This window comes from Haliotis cracherodii, unplaced genomic scaffold (genome assembly GCF_022045235.1).
Source record: "Haliotis cracherodii isolate W230 unplaced genomic scaffold, xgHalCrac1.p SCAF_11, whole genome shotgun sequence".
NCBI lineage: Eukaryota > Metazoa > Mollusca > Gastropoda > Lepetellida > Haliotidae > Haliotis > Haliotis cracherodii.
The window spans coordinates 39,351,370-39,371,108 of NW_027266266.1; the positions used below are offsets into that span (position 1 = coordinate 39,351,370).

A 19,739-nucleotide genomic window follows, 5' to 3' on the forward strand; every position below is an offset into this window, starting at 1 on the left:
TATTTCCGCGGATAATCGAGACTGGTTAATCTCTGGCGTTGATGTTCTTTTTAAAACGAAACTAGTGTACGGTCTTAACTTAGCCACCTTGTAACCAATGAATGTCTTTTCTGCAGCGTGTGGCTTCAGACAGGAGGCTGACCTGATGTTCGTCCTGGACAGTGTGAACGCTGGAAGGACCAATACCAAAAAGTCCTTGGAGTTCATCAAGTCAATAGCGAGGGCGGTTGACATTGACAAAGACAAGGTACAGATAGGTCTCATGTCAGCAGAGTGCCAGACACCTACTGAAGGGTTCTCACTCAACCGACACGGAAACAAGAAATCTCTTGTCAACGCTCTATCAGAAATGAAGGGGACAGACTTTTCCAGCCTGTTAAAGGACATGAGACGGTCGTCGTTCAACAAGAAGAAGGGCGGGCGGTACGACGCAAAGAAAGTGGCGGTGCTGATTGTTGACGGGAACCTGGAACAGCCACTGAAGGCGCTGAGAGAGGCCCGACACGCCCGGGTGAGGGGGGTGGAGGTGTACGTGGTCCAGGTGGGCAATGGGATGCCACAGAAGGAGATGAAGATGATGTGTGATGCCCCCTCGCAGCAACACTTCTTTCAGGTGGAGAACTATGATGAGCTGAAGGGACTGCAGAACCAGCTGCTGGATATGCTCTGTGACGGTGAGTCCAGAAGCTACTTGGGGTTTCTGGGGGGGGGGGGGGGTTGCGAAATGTAGGAGGGATCGAAGAAACATATAAATGGACGAGTGAGTAGACCAACCATAAAAGATCCATGGTAATGGGTGCCATGGTTGTATAAGAAGGGTGCATGTCATTGGAGCGTCGTATATGAACTAGAGTGTATGTCATTGGAGCAGTCGTATAAGAACTAGAGTGTATGTCATTAAAGCGCTCGTGTAAGAACTAGGGTGCATGTCATTGGAGTGGTCGTATAAGAACTAGAGTGTATGGTATGTCCTTGGAGTGGTCGTATAAGAACTAGAGTGTATGTCATTGGAGTGGTCGTATTAGAACTAGAGTGTATGTCCTTGGAGTGGTCGTATAAGAACTAGAGTGTATGTTCTTGGAGTGGTCGTATTAGAACTAGAGTGTATGTCATTGAACGTTTCGTATAAGAAATAGAGTGTATGACAATGGCGCAGTCGTATAAGAACTAGAGTGTATGTCATTGAAGCGGTCGCGTAAGAACTAGAGTGCATGTCTTTGAAGCGGTCGTATAAGTCATAGGTGTATGTCACTGGAGCGGTCGTATAAGAACTAGGGTGTTGTCATTGAAGCGGTCGTATAAGAACTAGGGTGCATATCACTGGAGTGGTTGACACGATATCCGTTAAGCGGTCTTACAAGTATTGATGAATGTAGGTGGAAGGGATGTGACATGGCATTGGTGGATATCGGAATTGTTTGTTAAGGATCGGGGTTGGTGCAGTGACTTGGACTGGAGTATGTAGAGGATCTTAAGAACAGGTGGATGACGATGGAGTAGTTGTATCAGCATTATGATGAATGGAGTTGAATATATGTGTGGTGATTGGTGAATGTGAAACGGACGTGGGAGTCAATCGCCAGTTTGTTTTCGAATACATAATAACACAGGTTTCATTTCTGAACTCACTCACTCACGGTTCCGAATTTGAGTGCCAGATGTTAATTAGTAAAAGACAAGAAATAAAACCCGGTTTAATATCATAATTAAATATTCATATGTTTTACCTCTTATATTTACCGTTACTGTCTGTGTTGTACCAGTCGTCATATGTCCACTAATGTGCTGTTGCTTCCCTTACAGAATTATAGTGGCCGCATTTGACCTGTCCACCAAGTCCGGAGCACAGGGACCAGCCATGGCTAGAATGGACATTTAGCGCTCAGATATTCTAGGAAATCCAAAGAGTGGAAAATGAAAAAAAAACAGCTTCAATGGAGATTTCCAAATTCCAGTTCTGTTCACATTGTGATACTTCCGAGTCTGAGGTGGCTATCAAACACATCGACATGTGTGATAGGCCTGTACATTTACCATTAAACGTCCAAGTCTCTACGTTAGCGCTAAAAAGGGATGCCGTGCAATATAAGACTGTGCCGCAAGTCAGATAGTTCAGACCGTATGATTGGCTGCATCTGGTGGACTGACGGGAGTGATCTAACAGGCGCCTGCTCTCGGCCAATCAGCACAGAGAATATTGTGACTAGGCAACACTCATCCGGTGTGACCTTGGTCAATGAACCCGTACTGCTTCTGGCATATATCTAAGGGTCTTTTCAATGACCTTGAGTGAAAGGAGCGTAAATGTGTGAGCGATTGCGAGTGCTGGTTCGAATCCTGATACTACATGCTGTTGATGCTTTCCTACTGCTGCATGCAGGTCTATTATGCTGCATGCAGATACTTTTTTCTGCTGCATGCAGATACTTTTTTTCTGCTGCATCTAGATGTTTTTTTTCTGCTGCACAGATGCGTTACTTGTTTGCAAATATGACTTGTTACTTTCGTGACATTGGTCACCAAATTTGTAAATTGTTGAGGAAATGTATATACGTTGAGTAATGTGTATATATGTATATTACTGTAAATATTAAAGTTAAATGTTCAGCTACAATAAACAATGTTGCTATCTCGCAGTTATATTTCAAAAGTAAGTTTCGAGCAGAGACAAAATTAAATTAAATTACACTTATTTTGGTTTTGTGTAGTTTTTCCTGACGATCGCTATTATCCACCTATAATGTGAAGCTGTGAACTGAGTCGTAGTCAAGTGGGAAGATAGAGTCCCCATGCATCCGAAAGATGCACTTTTTAACTTACTTTTTAATAATCCTCAAGGTGCCTGTAATAAATGAACTTTCATGTTCCCGTGGCGAAATATTGTCCCTTTATGTCTATTGGCGGCCATATTGGATTTCCGACTTTTCTTCTACCTTTTTTAGTGTAATATGAACATGAGGAAATGCCCGAAAGTGTTACTTTCAGGATTAAAGTTGAATTTTAAAGAGGATGGGTACCTTAGAACTCGAAAAACTTAAAAAAAGTCTGTATATTTTACTTGCAAATATCTATCTACATATAAGGCAAAGTCATTTCCATGAAGTCTGGAGGAACAGTATTAAACTTACTTGAACGGAAAGCTATTTTCACAGATAACAAGCTATGAGTTTCATGAAGTCCCAGTAACAAAGAAACGATTGTACTGCTCGTGTGAGCTACACAAGCTGGGTGTTGGGTAAGGTTCGTTTGCATCACTACATCTGATCATGGCGCTTAAGTTGTGTAATTTGGGCAATTCTGGAATGCAGATTTATAATTATTTGGCAACAATTGAAACTTCATTAAATACCTTGATCGCTTTGAGTGTAGTGTAACACCTAACATATCTGAAGTCTGATGAAATGGAGGTTTCTGCATAGACAACGGAGTAAAATAAAAGCCTGTTAACCCAGTGGTTTTGAAACAATCGATGGCAGACGTATCTTATCAGTCAGCAACTCCCCTACCCTTACCCCTATTAGCCAATACAGTTAGCATTACACATGCTTCTAAGGTATCTAGTTTTGAAGACTGGAGATATGAGGTTGATAGGTTGCTTGAGAGTAAGGAACACTCCACAGTAGTTGTCTGAAGTGCTATTTTGAAGTCTTTAAAGGGCTAGCATAGTCAATCCTATGTACATCCGAGTTCTCGGAGCTGTTGCCGAAAGTGTATAGCATCTTTAGTACTGTGCAGGAAAAGACTTCTCTCATTGGTAGCTTCTATGGTGCTTAACATAGTATCAGCAACTTGATATATCAAAATGGTGCTCTGTGTGCTGTTTTCGAGAAAGCTCTTCAGCTGCAGCAGGAGCTCAAAGATGCATCTAGTCATAAGTTTGACACTGCTAGGTCTGTGCAGTTGTGCGGCGTATTGGGCAGTCTCGTAGGACACAGGAACTAAGGTTGAAAGTTACCACTAAGTCAGCTGCTGGTGCCAAGGACGATGCTCAGTCTATATCAGAGCTAGGATGTATTGTACAGCAGCTGGTAGCACATGTCAATCTTTGTGGGACTACGCAACAACCTAGAATAGTCATGACTCATGTATAGGACGATATGGGTATGACAGAGGTAGAGATCACGCAGGTCCAGTTCAAGGTCCGTAATGTGATGTGCAGGAAGGTTAAACTCAGATTACAGATGCTATCATTGTGCACAATCTGGTCACCTTCAAAGAGGCTGTGGAGCGAACACTGATCACATGCGTGGCAGATGGTAGATGCGTTGGTAATCTAGTAAACAAACAAACCTTCGAACCATACCGTGGGGAAGACGCACACATCACTCTAACGAACACGGGCAACTTAAAGGATATTGTACATAAATGGCCGAGTTTATGTGCCTGTCCTGGCTGTTGACTTATACCTCACTAATCTGTTTTTGTAACTGCCAGGGCAGTACTGTGTCTGTCATAAACAGATTGAACCAGTTTCAGGAGGATCTGCTTGACAACAAGTATGATTTGCTCCGTATGGAGAAAAGAATACTTGACATCATAGATGTCGTTAAGATATCACTGAAAGCAGAATTAAAGGTGGAAATGTGGGATCAAGTGAGAGAAGCCATGGCTGAGATTCTACAAGGGGAATCCCTTCAAGACATTGTGAAAAGTCAGATTAACACTGAGTTGCGACCTCTAAAACAGGGCTACCATCAGATGAAGAGGCAGCTGCATCATGTCACAAGGTCACTCAAAGACTTCCAGGAGGAGACGACCGTATTCCACGAATCTGTCCTGAAAGAGGCACATGTTGGGAATCGAGAGAACTCAAGTGACGTCTGTGTCAGAGAAAAACAGAGACTGCGAATAGAACTACAGAAGTGTGATGTTTATACTGCTAATCTCAAGAGAGATATTGAACGATTCATTGCATTTAATAAGACGAATCAGTCCCAAGTCTCACAACTGAAAACAAATCTTGCCGTGCGTTCTTCCCAAACAACTAAACATGTTGCCTCTACATCCAGGACCCCTGTGTTGACAACGCCAGTGACGACACCCAGGACACCTCTGCCGACAGCGCCAGTGACGACACCCAGGTCACCTCTGTTGTCAACGCCAGTGACGACACCCAGGCCACCTCTGTTGACAACGCCAGTGACGACATCCAGGTCACCTCTGTTGTCAACGCCAGTGACGACACCCAGGTCACCTCTGTTGTCAACGCCAGTGACGACACAATGGTCACCTATGTTTACAACGCCAGTGACGACACCCCGGCCACAGGTGGAGAAAAGTAGGATCCTGATTGCTCCACTCGGGTCACACACCCAGCATCAGTTCCTTCAACTCAACATTCACAGCAACTCACCTAGTGTCTATCAGTATCTGAACATGAAGAAGGTGTCAGCTGTTGCCTATACTGCAAAGACTAATAAACTTTTGATAGGATTTGACGACCCTCATAGGATAGTGTCATCTACCCTAGATACAAGTTACGTGACAGTACTTAGAGAAGGTGTACAGGCATCAGGCTTGGCAGTGGATGAAGCGAGAGACATCGTATTTATAGCCACATGTAAGCCACAATACTCAATCAGCCGTATGTCTACACAGGGCAAAGATTTTACTACCATCATTGACCTATCCAAGTACGGAGGCATTCCAAGGCAAATAACTCTTGACACAAGGAGAAAGAGGATATATGGGTGTAGTGGCGGGAAACTGTTCATAGTAACATATGATGGTCAAGGTTTGGCAACCTTAGCCACAGGAAATAACATGTTTGCTGTAACCCTAGATCAGACAGCTGGTGTGTTGTATTATAACAATGTGCAGAAACTGATGAAGATGACCGTGTCCAATAATGTGAGTACAGAGGTGACCACACTGACCGCTCTCCCCTGGAACATGATACTGTACAGAGGCACCATCTACTACGGCGGCTATGGTTCTACTATTGTAGGTGCCGTTAATGTGACATACAACACTGTTGCATACACTCTCCAGTCAATAAGAATGCGACGGGTTTATTATTTACTTCTGTGTTTGATTCCTTGAATAACATAATGGATTTCTAGAAGAATTTGGAAAATACTAGATTCTGATTGGTGAATGAGATGTTATAAATCACAATAACCATCTCTGATTGAAACAGCTGATTAGACGATCACATTACCGCGAAAGCTTATATTCAGAAGCATAACTTCTCTCGAAATCATTTTGAAATAATGATGTGTACAGGTATAGGTGATACAGAATGTTGGGTTATTCAGGGCGATAGAAATCGACGAATAGGTAAAATAGTGTTCTTGAACTTTGGCACCTTCCTATATCCGACGTCATATTTGCGTCACAATTGGCAATGTGACGTCATACTAGTGACGCGCTGTGTCGAACTAACCCTTGCTTGTTTCATCTTTGACACTGCAACTGGTACTGATTTAGAAATTCTGCCCATTATTAAATCAAGATAATCTATAACACAAATGTGAAAGAACTGTTTTATATTGGCAATTCAAGAAACGGCAAATTAACTGTTTCCACTGCTCCTTATCCATGTTTGTTTGTTTGTTGTTTAACCCGGCACTCGGCAATATTCAAGCTATATGACAGCAGTCTGTAAATAATCGAGTCTCGACCAGATAACCCAGTGATTGATATTATGAGCATCGATCTACGCAATTGGGATACGATGACATGCATCAACGAAGTCAGCGAGCCTGACCACCTGATCCCTTAGTCTCTGACGACAAGCATGGGCTGCTGTAGAACAATTCTAACCGTTGAGTGAATTGGGTGCGGCGTTAAACAACAAAAAACAAAAATAAAACACGGGAGCATACATCAATGTTCACGCACCCACGCACGAACGAACGCACGCACGCACGCACGCACGCACGCACGCACGCACACACGCACACACATTATTCATGCATATGTTAACAGCATAAGTTTACATTGTTGCACTGACTCATACCATTCATTCACGTGTTCCAAGCACAGATCACGTAAAGCTTTAAATGGTATTGTTCACGGGAGACAGACTGTATTCAGGCACAAAATGGAAAGCAACCTTGCATTTATTTGTTGTTGGTTTTTTTCAGGTGAACAATTGACTTGCCTTTGAATGTGTTTAGGTGCCACCGGGTAGGGCAGGAAACGCTCACCTTTTCGCGAACACCTGGTATCATTACTATTTGATAGTGATTCATAAATACATGAGTATGATATAGTCGGAATCGTACTGTAGTCTTTTAAAGAGATTTCGTATGACTATGAAATATTTTTGTTGATTTTATTTAACTGGCTGGATAAGAAACTTCTAAATGCCTAGCACAGCCGTCTTGGTCAAGGGGTTACTCTCACATTGAATCAAGATCAATAAGGCTGAGAATGTCATGTTCGGCAGTAGTCACTGATGCTCTGGAGATATTAATGTACAGAATGAATTTGTTTTAAAACAACTCGTGTCAGTGAAACTGTTGTAGCAATTAAGTATGCATATGTATATGCTAGACACCAAATGTGTACAAGAGTGTTATAACTGAAATATGATCACAATTGCAACAAACATCAAAACCATAGGACACACATGTTCTAACATACGTCATGTCTTACGTCACGAGGGGTGGTCGGGTAGCCTAGCGGTTAAAGCGTACACTCGTAACGCCGAATGCCCCGGTTCGAATCCCCACATGGGTGTACTATTTGAAGCCCATTTCTGGTGTCCCTCGTCGCGATATTTGCTGAAATATTGCAAAAGGTGGCGTAAAACCATGTGTGTGTGTGTGTGTGTGTGTGTGTGTGTGTATGTGTGTGTGTGTGTGTGTGTGTGTGGATACCCTCTCAGACACAGTAGACTGACGCTGAGCCCATATATGAGACAACATATACTGTGACGACATCGTTTGTGCCACAATGAGTAGGGTGACATCGTTAAAGCAGTGTGTAGCTTGGACCTAGCTTGCACGGTTGACGTTGATTTGGGGGATGACCACTTAATGCTTGTATGCATCTAATGGGAGTACAATAACTGTAAAATACATTGTTTGCGTATATACTTTGACATACTTAAATCACCAACGATAGAGGTGTACATACATGCTGCATCAGTACATAGTGAAAGCACTGTGTTCTTAACACCCAGGAGATGGCGACCAAGGGTGACCCGCAACACTGATTATGTTGTGATAACCCAGTAAATGTATACTTGTACCTTACGCCAACCAATCAGTAGCAGAACACGTCGTGTCATAACGACGGGTACACGTACACATCACTCTAACGGAGGAGGGCAGCTCAAAGGATATTACCCTGTTCGAAAGATGGCAGAGTTAAAATGCCTTTCCTGGTTTCTGACATGTACCTCCCTCATCTGTTTTTGTAACTGTCAGGACAGTGTTGTGTCTGTCATAAGCAGATTGAACCAGTTTGAGGAGGAACTTCTTGATACCAAGGTGGATACACTCCGTATGGAGAAAAGGATACATAACATCATCGATGATGCAAAGACATCACTGAGAGCTGAGTTAAAGGAAATCATGCGAGATCAAGTGAGAGAAGCCATGGCAGAGATTCTACAAGGAGAGTCTCTTCAAGACATGGTGAAAAGTCAGGTTGTCTCTGAATTGCGACATCTAAAACAGGGCTACCATCAGATGAAGAGGCAGCTGCATCATGTCTCAAGATCACTCAAAGATTTCCAGGACGAGACGAGCGTGTTTCACCAATCTGTCCTGAAGGGGGCACATGTTGGGAATCTGGAGAACTCAAGTGACGTCTGTGTCAGAGACAAACGCAGGCTGGAAATAGAACTACAGAAGTGTGATGTTACCGCTGCTGATCTCATGGCTGACATCAAGCGATGCATGGCATTCAAGGAGACGTGTGAGTCGCAAATATCACAGTTGAAAACTGCTCCTGTTGTGCCGTATCCTACTCCCGCTGTTAATGTTACCTCATCCTCCACGACACCCGGGCCACCTGTGTCGACAACGTCAGTGACTGCATCTGCTCCAGAGGAGGAGAAAAGTAGGATCCTGATTGCTCCACTCTGGTCGGGCACTAAGCATCAATTCCGTCAACTCAACATTCACAGTAACTCCCTCAGTGTCTATCAGAATCTGAACATGAAACGGGTGGCATCTGTTGCCTATATAGCAAAGACTAAAAAACTTCTGATAGGGTCATATGGACCTGATAGAATATTAGCATCTGCCCTGGATACAAGTCACGTGACAGTATTAAGAGAAGGTGTACAGACATATGGCATTGTCGTCGATGAAGATCGGGGCATCGTATTCATAGCCACACATCAACCACAAAACTCAATAAGCCGCATGTCTACACAGGGGAAAGACTTTATTTCCATCATTGACCTATCCAAGTACGGAAGCTATCCAAGGCAACTAACTCTTGACACAAGGAGAAAGAGGATATATTGGTGTAATGGCGGGAAACTGTTTACAGTGACATATGATGGTCAAGGTCTGGCAACATTAGCCACAGGAAGTAACATGTTTGCTGTAACCCTAGATCAGACAGCTGGTGTGTTGTATTATAACAATGAGAAGAAACTGATGAAGATGACCGTGTCCAATAATGTGAGTACAGAGGTGACCACACTGAACGCTAGACCCTGGAGTATGATACTGTACAGAGGCACCATCTACTACGGCAGCTATAGTCCTACTCTTGTAGGTGCAGTTGATGTGACATATAACACTGTAGCATACACTCTCCAGTCAATAAGTATGGAGGGGGTTAATCATTTACTTATCTGTTTAATTCCCTGAATTCGATAATGGATATTCTGCCACGAATCTGAAACATACTCCATTCTGATTGGTCAATCAGAGGTTTCAAAACAGAATAACCAACCCTGATTGAAACAGCTGATTAGACGACCACATCTCTGCAGTCATTATTGGTAGACATTTTGAGAAACAGATATGTACAATATGGGTTACAAAATAGCGAGGTTCGGTTTTTTAAGCGTTTGTGACAATAGATGTTGGAAGGAAAATACAATAGAAATTGACCGAGAGAGTCATATGGGGGCTGGGGGATTGATCGGCAGCCATATTTTATGAATCGATATGTAGGCTATTGGTGAATTCATACGCACGTTTTTTTTGTGTGTGAAAAGGCTTATCATAATTCAAAGGGATGTCCGTAGCAAACAGTAAACATCTTTTAATCAAACAGAATCAAGCATTCATCAGTGTCATGGTAGAATTGGGAAAAATGTGTCCAAATGTAATTTACAAAAAGCAGCATCGAGGCTACTGAAATATTCAAATTAGGTTTAGCAATACATTTGGATGAGAAAAAATGATGGAAGTCACATTTATTTATTTCAAATTATATTACGAATTTAACGTCGTCTATCGCGTCAAAGAGAGTGGGGAGACGCCGTAATAGTTGTGTACAGTTTGGAACTAAACCATGCACAACTAGCGTTATTTTACCAGCCATTGTTCGCTTGCATCTGCATATGAGAACAGTACATGTAAAATACAGCGTGTGCATATATTCTGCGACATACTTACATTATCAATGACAGAGCTGAAAGCTACACCAGTAAGTAGTGATAACCGAGTGTTCTTTACATCCAAGACCACGTGGTGAACACGGGGGACCCGCAACACTGATTACCTCAAGATAACGCAGTATACGCCAAACAGTCGGCAACAGCAAACGAAGAACCACACCGCTTGTATCACTCTAACGTACAAGGGCATCTCAAAGGATTCCGTACAGTACCCAAGATGGCAGGGTTAAAATACCTTTCCTGGTTGCTGACATGTACCTCCCTCATCTGTTTTTGTAACTGCCAGGACAGTGTTGCGTCTGTCATACGAAGACTGGACCAGTTTCAGGAGGATCTCATAGATAACAAGGCAGATGTTATCCGTATAGAGAAAAGGGTGCTAAATATCATAGATGTCGCTAAGATATCACTAAGAGCTGAGTTAAAGGAAAACATACGGGAGCTAGTGAGAGAAGCAATGGCCGAGATTATACAAAGTGAAACTCTTCAAGACATGGTGAAAAGTCAGGTTGTCTCTGAATTGCAACACCTAAAACAGGGCTACCGTCAGATGAAGAGGCAAGTGCATCATGTCTCACGATCACTCAAAGACTTCAAGAACGAGACGACCGTATTTCACCAATCTGTCCTGAAGGAGGCACATGTTGGGAATCTAGAGAACTCAAGCGACGACTGTGTCAGAGACAAACAGAAACTGGAAGTAGAACTACAGAAGTGGGATGTTAAAGCCGCTAATCTCAAGAAAGATATTGAACTATTTAATGAGACGTATCAGTCCGAAATATCACAACTGAAAACAGCACTTGTTGTGTGTGCCTCTTCCCCAGCAACTCAACATGTTAACTCTACACCCAGGTCCCCTGTGGTCACAACGTCAGTGACGACACCCACTCCAGAGGTGGAGAAAAAATGGATCCTGATTGTGCCCTACGAGTCGAATCAGCATCGGTTCATAAAACTAAACATTCACAGTAACTTTGAGAGATTCTATGGGCATCTCACCTTGAAGAAGGTGTCAGCTGTTGTCTATACAGCAAAGACAAACAAACTTCTGATAGCATTATTCAGCCCTGATAAGATCGTGTCATCACCCCTTGATACAAGTCACGTGACGGTACTAAAAGAAGGTGTCTTTTCAACAGGCATGGCAGTGGATGAAAATCTGGACATCGTATTCATAGCCATATTTAAACCACAATTCTCAATCAGCCGCATGTCTACACAGGGCAAAGACTTTACTACCATCATTGACTGTTCCATATACACAGACGCTCCAAGGCAAATAACTCTTGACACAAGGAGAAAGAGGATATATTGGTGTAATCGCTGGAAATTGTTCACAGCGACCTATGATGGTCACGGTGTGGAAATATTAGCCACGGGAAGTAGCATGTATGCTGTTACCCTAGATCTGACAGCTGGTGTGTTGTATTATAACAATAAGAAGAAACTGATGAAGATGACCGTGTCCAATAATGTGAGTACAGAGGTGACCACACTCAAGGCGAGGCCCTCGACCATGATACTGTACAGAGGCACCATCTACCATGGTAGCCTTGGTTCTCCTATTATAGGCGCAGTTAATGTGACATATAACACTCGTGCATATACTCGCCATTCAGTAGCCATGTATGGGGCTTATAGTTTTATTCTGTGTTTGATTCCCTGAATATTAGCATGCATATTCTAACTTGAATTTGTCAAATACTTGACACCATTGGTCAATCAGAGGTTGTAAATCACAATTAACCACCTCTGATTAAATCAGATGATTAACAACCACATCACCACGGGAGCTTATATTTATAGAAAAGAACTTCTTTCTCAATGATTGTTGGTATAGCCGTTTTGAAATAATGATGTGTACAATTATAGGTTACAAAATGCGGGGGTTCGGTTATTCAAAGCATGTGCGCCAATAAATATTGGAAGGAAAACATGGTAGAGTTCGACCGAGGGAGTGTATTTCAAGGTTTGGAGACAACTGTCAGCTCGAACGTTGGTGCCTTTTCCGTATCAGACTGTGACGTCATGTACTTTGAAGTGGGACTTTATGAAAGTGACGTGCTGCGTAGAACAAAATCTTGCTTTTTTCTTTAGGTGTGCCAGCTTTATCTTAGCCGACGAAGTAGCTCTGTTACACACTTTCGATGTTTCGGTTGCGCTGTAGCGAGGATATTCATGCTTGTCAAACACTGACTTTTATCACTGTATTATAAAACATCGTGTTCAAGATTAAAGGAACTAAAATCTGAACAAAAAACGCTTCTGTTTTTCTTCATGCGATGGCGAACTCCCGTGGTTACTGCGGAAGTATAGTCCGTACGTGTTTGCATCGTTTCAAGAAAAGTCGGGTGAAAAACGTATGAATGCCAAAATGTGTGGTTCAAACGCTAATGAACATCAGTTCCGCGATCAAGTGACCTGAAAACAATGTTGGCGATATTCGAAAGTTACTGATGATTACAGAAATACAAAGATGTATCGGCCGATGGTAATGCATGGATAAGACCGAGGAAGGAGCTGGGTTACATGACACTCTTAAGAACATATTGGCGGTGTATTATGAGGACGAAAACAACCAAGATAGACAAGGGTTAACCTTTGAGGTGACTTCATTAATGAGTCGTGTCCCAACGATTGGTCAAACACTCGTTTATACTGCGTGGCATGGTCCGAATCAATCTCCCCATGACAGTTTGAGGGAGTCTTGTCCATTCCTCTTGCAGCGCCTTGCCCAGTTCGGCTGACGTTGTGGGAGGCCTTTCACGTCGGGGTACACGTTCCTGGGTCATGTTTTAGACATGCTTCATGAGGGAAAGGTCAGGAGTTGTGGCTGGCCATTGCATTCTGATGATGTTTGCTGCTGGTGGCAGTCAGTTACGATATGTGCACGGTGGCCACGAGCCTTATATTCTTGAAAGACAAAACGTGGTATGTTGTCTCAGTAGTAATGCCCAGTGACCCTTCTAACCCAGATCTGCTTATCATGTGTTTTTATATGAAACTCCGAAACATTGTGTTCCTCAGAATACACTTGACAACCCCATATTCTCTCTTATGTGAATTCACGTCAAATTATCATTCAAAGACTTGACATCAGTGATGACAGACCTTGCAACATAATCGGGGCGAACCAGGATTCAAACCCACAATCACGACTCTGGTGTGCCCAAGGGACACAACTCTGCACAGCGAATTGTTGCGCCTAAGACAAATGGGCCATCCTTGCCCTCCAAAGCCTGGAGTGTCTTTTCTGACAGTAGAATGTGTTCTTCTGGCACACTATGAATGCGTCTGTTCAGACAAAAGAACATGTTTTCTTGTACACAAGGAGTGTGTCTGTTCTGACAGTATGACGTGTTATTCTGGTACCCGGGGAGCGTGTGCTCTGACTGTAGGACGTGTTATTCTGGTATATGAGTGTGTCTGTTCTGACTGTAGGACATGTTATTCTGGTATATGAGTGTGTCTGTTCTGACTGCAGAACATGTTATTCTGGTATATGAGTGTGTCTGTTCTGACTGCAGAACATGTTATTCTGGTATATGAGTGTGTCTGTTCTGACTGCAGAACATGTTATTCTGGTATATGAGTGTCTGTTCTGACTGTAGAACATGTTATTCTGGTATATGAGTGTGTCTGTTCTGACTGTAGAACATGTTATTCTGGTATAAGAGTGTGTCTGTTCTGACTGTAGAACATGTTATTCTGGTATAAGAGTGTGTCTGTTCTGACTGTAGGACATATTATTCTGGTATATGAGGGTGTCTGTTCTGACTGTAGGACATGTTATTCTGGTATATGAGGGTGTCGGTTCTGACTGTAGAACATGTTATTCTGGTATATGAGGGTGTCTGTTCTGACTGCAGAACATGTTATTCTGGTATATGAGTGTGTCTGTTCTGACTGTAGAACATGTTATTCTGGTATATGAGGGTGTCTGTTCTGACTGCAGAACATGTTATTCTGGTATATGAGTGTGTCTGTTCTGACTGCAGAACATGTTATTCTGGTATATGAGTGTGTCTGTTCTGACTGTAGAACGTGTTATTCTGGTATATGAGTGTGTCTGTTCTGACTGTAGAACATGTTATTCTGGTATATGAGTGTGTCTGTTCTGACTGTAGAACATGTTATTCTGGTATATGAGTGTGTCTGTTCTGACTGTAGAACATGTTATTCTGGTGTATGAGTGTGTCTGTTCTGACTGTAGAACATGTTTTTCTGGTATATGAGTGTGTCTGTTCTGACTGTAGAACATGTTATTCTGGTATATGAGTGTGTCTGTTCTGACTGCAGAACATGTTATTCTGGTATATGAGTGTCTGTTCTGACTGTAGAACATGTTATTCTGGTATATGAGTGTGTCTGTTCTGACTGTAGAACATGTTATTCTGGTATAAGAGTGTGTCTGTTCTGACTGTAGAACATGTTATTCTGGTATAAGAGTGTGTCTGTTCTGACTGTAGAACATGTTATTCTGGTATATGAGTGTGTCTGTTCTGACTGTAGGACATGTTATTCTGGTATATGAGGGTGTCTGTTCTGACTGCAGAACATGTTATTCTGGTATATGAGTGTGTCACGTTACTCAGGTTCATGACTGTCTCAGTTTTGACAAGAACATATTATAATGGTACACCATGAGTGGATGTGTTTTGAATGTGGGACACTGTAGAGCACTGGCGTTGACTGGCAGAATTCCTATGGCATGACAAGCCTACATATGAAGCACAAGGCTCCCCCATCGACCCAATGATAAGTACCACACAATATGCTGGATAACTTTACAATAGTTTATTAGTATTTTTTACAGTACATATTACTTTCCTTGAATTTGATTTTTGCACATTCAAAACAGACAGGATGATAAAGATAACTGAATCATTGTACTCGATGTACAAACTTCAATTGCATGTAACATGATACATCTAACAATAGCAAAATGTCATCAAAAACTGACACTGGAGAAGCACATGTGAAAATTGTATTTTACAATTGTCTTCGTAAAGGAGAAACATAAAAATCATCACTTATATGAATGCCGTTCTACATCTTAACATCATAAAAATCTTCCTCCATCCAATGACAATCATGATACCAAAGGATTTGAAAATTATTGTTAACCCCAAATCCACGTGGATTGGTCAGTGATATACTACAGACAACCACACGGATATTTTCCACCTGTCAATGTCTTCATAAATAGTCTGCTGGACAACTGGAGCCAGTTATATCGGAGTCTTTAGTCTGCTCAACTGACTCAGCCCACAGATAGTAACACAAGGAACACAAGCAGACACCAGCACCCCCTGGACACCCCATGGGACATCTCCATCACAAGTCCGCCCCCAGTGTACAGTCTTAGTATGCTCTCTGTTGACGGCCCCTCCGGTCTGGAACCAAGATAGGAGAAATGAAAGACAATCCCACAATATACAAAGAGAATCATCATTTCAGCTTGAGGTGTTTGTGTTTGATGCCCATTACCGGTTTCAAAATTGAGTGAGTGAGTGAGGTTTTACACCGCTTCTAGCAACATTCCAGCAATATCACGGCAGGGGACACCAGAAATGGGCTTCATACATTGTGCCAATGTCAGAAATCGAACCTGCGTCTTTGGCGTGACGAGCCAACGCTATAACCACCAGGCTACTCGACCACCCTGGTTTCAAAACTGAAAAGCGAGGGACATTCATGATTTCAGCATGTCTGCAGTCAGAAACATTAGTCCAGGGCCCTGTTACACAAAGCGTTCTTAGCGCTAAGATGATCATAACTTCCATACTTTAACATGTCACTTCAGTCGTAGCACTAATGTCACTTTGTGGATTGGGGCCCTGAACAGCTTGCTTCTCTTAGCATGCTTGGTAGAATTCCTAACTACTTTGCAGAAAGTCAGGTTTGGTGGCTGCCAGTACAGAACAAGCTACACTACAACAATGCTGTCACTTACTCCAATTGTTCTGTCCACGATCTCGATCCTGGCGATCTGAAAATAACAATAGTGTCATCATCTTTTATGTCACATCAATCCCTCCAATGTAAGTAAGACAAACAAATGTTACCATGTGGAACTTTCTTTGTTTGTTTGTTGTTAAACGCCTCACTCAGCAATATTCCTACTATATGATGGCGGTCTGTAGATAGTCGAGTCTGGACCAGACAATCTACTGATTGACATCATATGCATCGATCCACGCAATTGGGAAATGATGACATGCATCATCAGCCTGACCACCCGATCATGTTAGTTGCCTCTTACGACAAACATTGTCGCCTTCTGCAGCAAGCATGGGTTGCTGAAGACCTATTCTGTAAACTAGATGTCCACCAACATGACTGGCCAGATAACTGGGAAACTAGATGTCCACCAATATGACTGGCCAGACAACTGGGGAAACTAGAGGTCCACCAACATGACTGGCCAGACAACTGGGGAAACTAGAGGTCCACCAACATGACTGGCCAGACAACCGGGGAAACTAGAGGTCCACCAACATGACTGGCCAGACAACTGGGGAAACTAGAGGTCCACCAACATGACTGGCCAGACAACTGGGGAAACTAGAGGTCCACCAACATGACTGGCCAGACAACTGGGGAAACTAGAGGTCCACCAACATGACAGGCCAGACAACTGGGGAAACTAGAGGTCCACCAACATGACTGGCCAGACAACTGGGGAAACTAGAGGTCCACCAACATGACTGGCCAGACAACTGGGGAAACTAGAGGTCCACCAACATGACTGGCCCGACAACTGGGGAAACTAGAGGTCCACCAACATGACTGGCCAGACAACTGGGGAAACTAGAGGTCCACCAACATGACTGGCCCGACAACTGGGGAAACTAGAGGTCCACCAACATGACTGGCCAGACAACTGGGGAAACTAGAGGTCCACCAACATGACTGGCCCGACAACTGGGGAAACTAGAGGTCCACCAACATGACTGGCCAGACAACCGGGGAAACTAGAGGTCCACCAACATGACTGGCCAGACAACTGGGGAAACTAGAGGTCCACCAACATGACTGGCCAGACAACTGGGGAAACTAGAGGTCCACCAACATGACTGGCCCGACAACTGGGGAAACTAGAGGTCCACCAACATGACTGGCCAGACAACCGGGGAAACTAGAGGTCCACCAACATGACTGGCCAGACAACCGGGGAAACTAGAGGTCCACCAACATGACTGGCCAGACAACTGGGGAAACTAGAGGTCCACCAACATGACTGGCCAGACAACCGGGGAAACTAGAGGTCCACCAATATGACTGGCCAGACAACTGGGGAAACTAGAGGTCCACCAACATGACTGGCCCGACAACTGGGGAAACTAGAGGTCCACCAACATGACTGGCCAGACAACTGGGGAAACTAGAGGTCCACCAACATGACTGGCCAGACAACTGGGGAAACTAGAGGTCCACCAACATGACTGGCCAGACAACTGGGGAAACTAGAGGTCCACCAACATGACTGGCCAGACAACCGGGGAAACTAGAGGTCCACCAACATGACAGGCCAGACAACTGGGGAAACTAGATGTCCACCAACATGACTGGCCAGACAACTGGGGAAACTAGATGTCCACCAACATGACTGGCCAGACAACCGGGGAAACTAGAGGTCCACCAACATGACAGGCCAGACAACTGGGGAAACTAGAGGTCCACCAACATGACAGGCCAGACAACTGGGGAAACTAGAGGTCCACCAACATGACTGGCCAGACAACTGGGGAAACTAGAGGTCCACCAACATGACTGGCCAGACAACTGGGGAAACTAGAGGTCCACCAACATGACTGGCCAGACAACTGGGGAAACTAGAGGTCCACCAACATGACTGGCCAGACAACTGGGGAAACTAGAGGTCCACCAACATGACTGGCCAGACAACTGGGGAAACTAGAGGTCCACCAACATGACTGCCCAGACAACCGGGGAAACTAGAGGTCCACCAACATGACTGGCCAGACAACTGGGGAAACTAGAGGTCCACCAACATGACTGGCCAGACAACTGGGGAAACTAGAGGTCCACCAACATGACTGGCCCGACAACTGGGGAAACTAGAGGTCCACCAACATGACTGGCCAGACAACCGGGGAAACTAGAGGTCCACCAACATGACTGGCCCGACAACTGGGGAAACTAGAGGTCCACCAACATGACTGGCCAGACAACTGGGTAAACTAGAGGTCCACCAACATGACTGGCCAGACAACTGGGGAAACTAGAGGTCCACCAACATGACTGGCCAGACAACTGGGGAAACTAGAGGTCCACCAACAAGACTTGCCAGACAACTGGGGAAACTAGAGGTCCACCAACATGACTGGCCAGACAACTGGGGAAACTAGAGGTCCACCAACATGACTGGCCAGACAACTGGGGAAACTAGATGTCCACCAACATGACTGGCCAGACAACTGGGGAAACTAGAGGTCCACCAACATGACTGGCCAGACAACTGGGGAAACTAGAGGTCCACCAACATGACTGGCCAGACAACTGGGTAAACTAGAGGTCCACCAACATGACTGGCCAGACAACTGGGGAAACTAGAGGTCCACCAACATGACTGGCCAGACAACTGGGGAAACTAGAGGTCCACCAACAAGACTTGCCAGACAACTGGGGAAACTAGAGGTCCACCAACATGACTGGCCAGACAACTGGGGAAACTAGAGGTCCACCAACATGACTGGCCAGACAACTGGGGAAACTAGATGTCCACCAACATGACTGGCCAGACAACTGGGGAAACTAGAGGTCCACCAACATGACTGGCCAGACAACTGGGGAAACTAGAGGTCCACCAACATGACTGGCCAGATAACTGGGAAACTAGATGTCCACCAACATGACTGGCCAGACAACCGGGGAAACTAGAGGTCCACCAACATGACTGGCCAGACAACTGGGGAAACTAGAGGTCCACCAACATGACTGGCCAGACAACTGGGTAAACTAGAGGTCCACCAACATGACTGGCCAGACAACTGGGGAAACTAGAGGTCCACCAACATGACTGGCCAGACAACTGGGGAAACTAGAGGTCCACCAACATGACTGGCCAGACAACTGGGGAAACTAGAGGTCCACCAACATGACTGGCCAGACAACCGGGGAAACTAGAGGTCCACCAACATGACAGGCCAGACAACTGGGGAAACTAGAGGTC

The 19,739-nt window shown here is 44.2% G+C and overlaps 5 protein-coding genes across 7 annotated transcripts in view; 4 read left to right on the forward strand and 1 right to left on the reverse strand.

The window, feature by feature from the left end:
* Positions 1-2,692, forward strand: part of LOC139456480 (cartilage matrix protein-like) — a 47,666-nt gene extending 44,974 nt beyond the window's left edge. Inside the window, exons 10-11 of the mRNA XM_071238212.1 lie at positions 117-674; positions 1,804-2,692. Of these exons, the coding sequence (XP_071094313.1) occupies positions 117-674; positions 1,804-1,811 (566 nt within the window). The 3' untranslated portion in view covers positions 1,812-2,692. The remainder of the gene's footprint in view (positions 1-116; positions 675-1,803) is intronic.
* Positions 2,693-2,769: 77 nt separating this feature from the next.
* Positions 2,770-6,252, forward strand: LOC139456481 (uncharacterized). Its single transcript, XM_071238213.1, has 2 exons — positions 2,770-5,057; positions 5,238-6,252. The coding sequence occupies exons 1-2, from the start codon at positions 4,366-4,368 to the stop codon at positions 6,040-6,042; spliced, it is 1,497 nt and encodes a 498-aa protein (XP_071094314.1). The 5' UTR covers positions 2,770-4,365; the 3' UTR covers positions 6,043-6,252.
* A 2,057-nt stretch (positions 6,253-8,309) lies between these two features.
* Positions 8,310-9,779, forward strand: LOC139455769 (uncharacterized). Its single transcript, XM_071237313.1, has one exon. It carries the CDS (start codon positions 8,310-8,312, stop codon positions 9,777-9,779), a length of 1,470 nt encoding a protein of 489 aa, XP_071093414.1.
* A 975-nt stretch (positions 9,780-10,754) lies between these two features.
* On the forward strand, positions 10,755-12,705 carry LOC139455770 (uncharacterized). The gene has a single exon (XM_071237314.1). It carries the CDS (start codon positions 10,755-10,757, stop codon positions 12,204-12,206), a length of 1,452 nt encoding a protein of 483 aa, XP_071093415.1. The 3' UTR covers positions 12,207-12,705.
* Positions 12,706-15,810: 3,105 nt separating this feature from the next.
* The window catches only part of LOC139456482 (eukaryotic translation initiation factor 3 subunit C-like), a 42,935-nt gene continuing 39,006 nt past the window's right edge, over positions 15,811-19,739 (reverse strand). For all 3 annotated transcript variants that reach the window (XM_071238215.1, XM_071238216.1, XM_071238214.1), the window contains 2 exons: positions 16,497-16,532; positions 15,811-15,936 (listed from right to left, as the gene is read on the reverse strand). In XM_071238215.1, coding sequence (XP_071094316.1) covers positions 15,905-15,936; positions 16,497-16,532 — 68 coding nt within the window. In that variant the 3' untranslated portion in view covers positions 15,811-15,904. The remainder of the gene's footprint in view (positions 15,937-16,496; positions 16,533-19,739) is intronic.

Excerpts from the sequence above, each read along its gene's own strand:
- LOC139456481 (XM_071238213.1), top strand. The coding sequence starts at position 4,366 with ATGGCCGAGTTTATGTGCCTGTCCTGGCTGTTGACTTATACCTCACTA. Across the intron at positions 5,058-5,237 it reads ACACCCAGGACACCTCTGCC|TACAACGCCAGTGACGACAC; the intron begins GACAGCGCCAGT and ends GTCACCTATGTT.
- LOC139455769 (XM_071237313.1), top strand. The coding sequence starts at position 8,310 with ATGGCAGAGTTAAAATGCCTTTCCTGGTTTCTGACATGTACCTCCCTC.
- LOC139455770 (XM_071237314.1), top strand. The coding sequence starts at position 10,755 with ATGGCAGGGTTAAAATACCTTTCCTGGTTGCTGACATGTACCTCCCTC.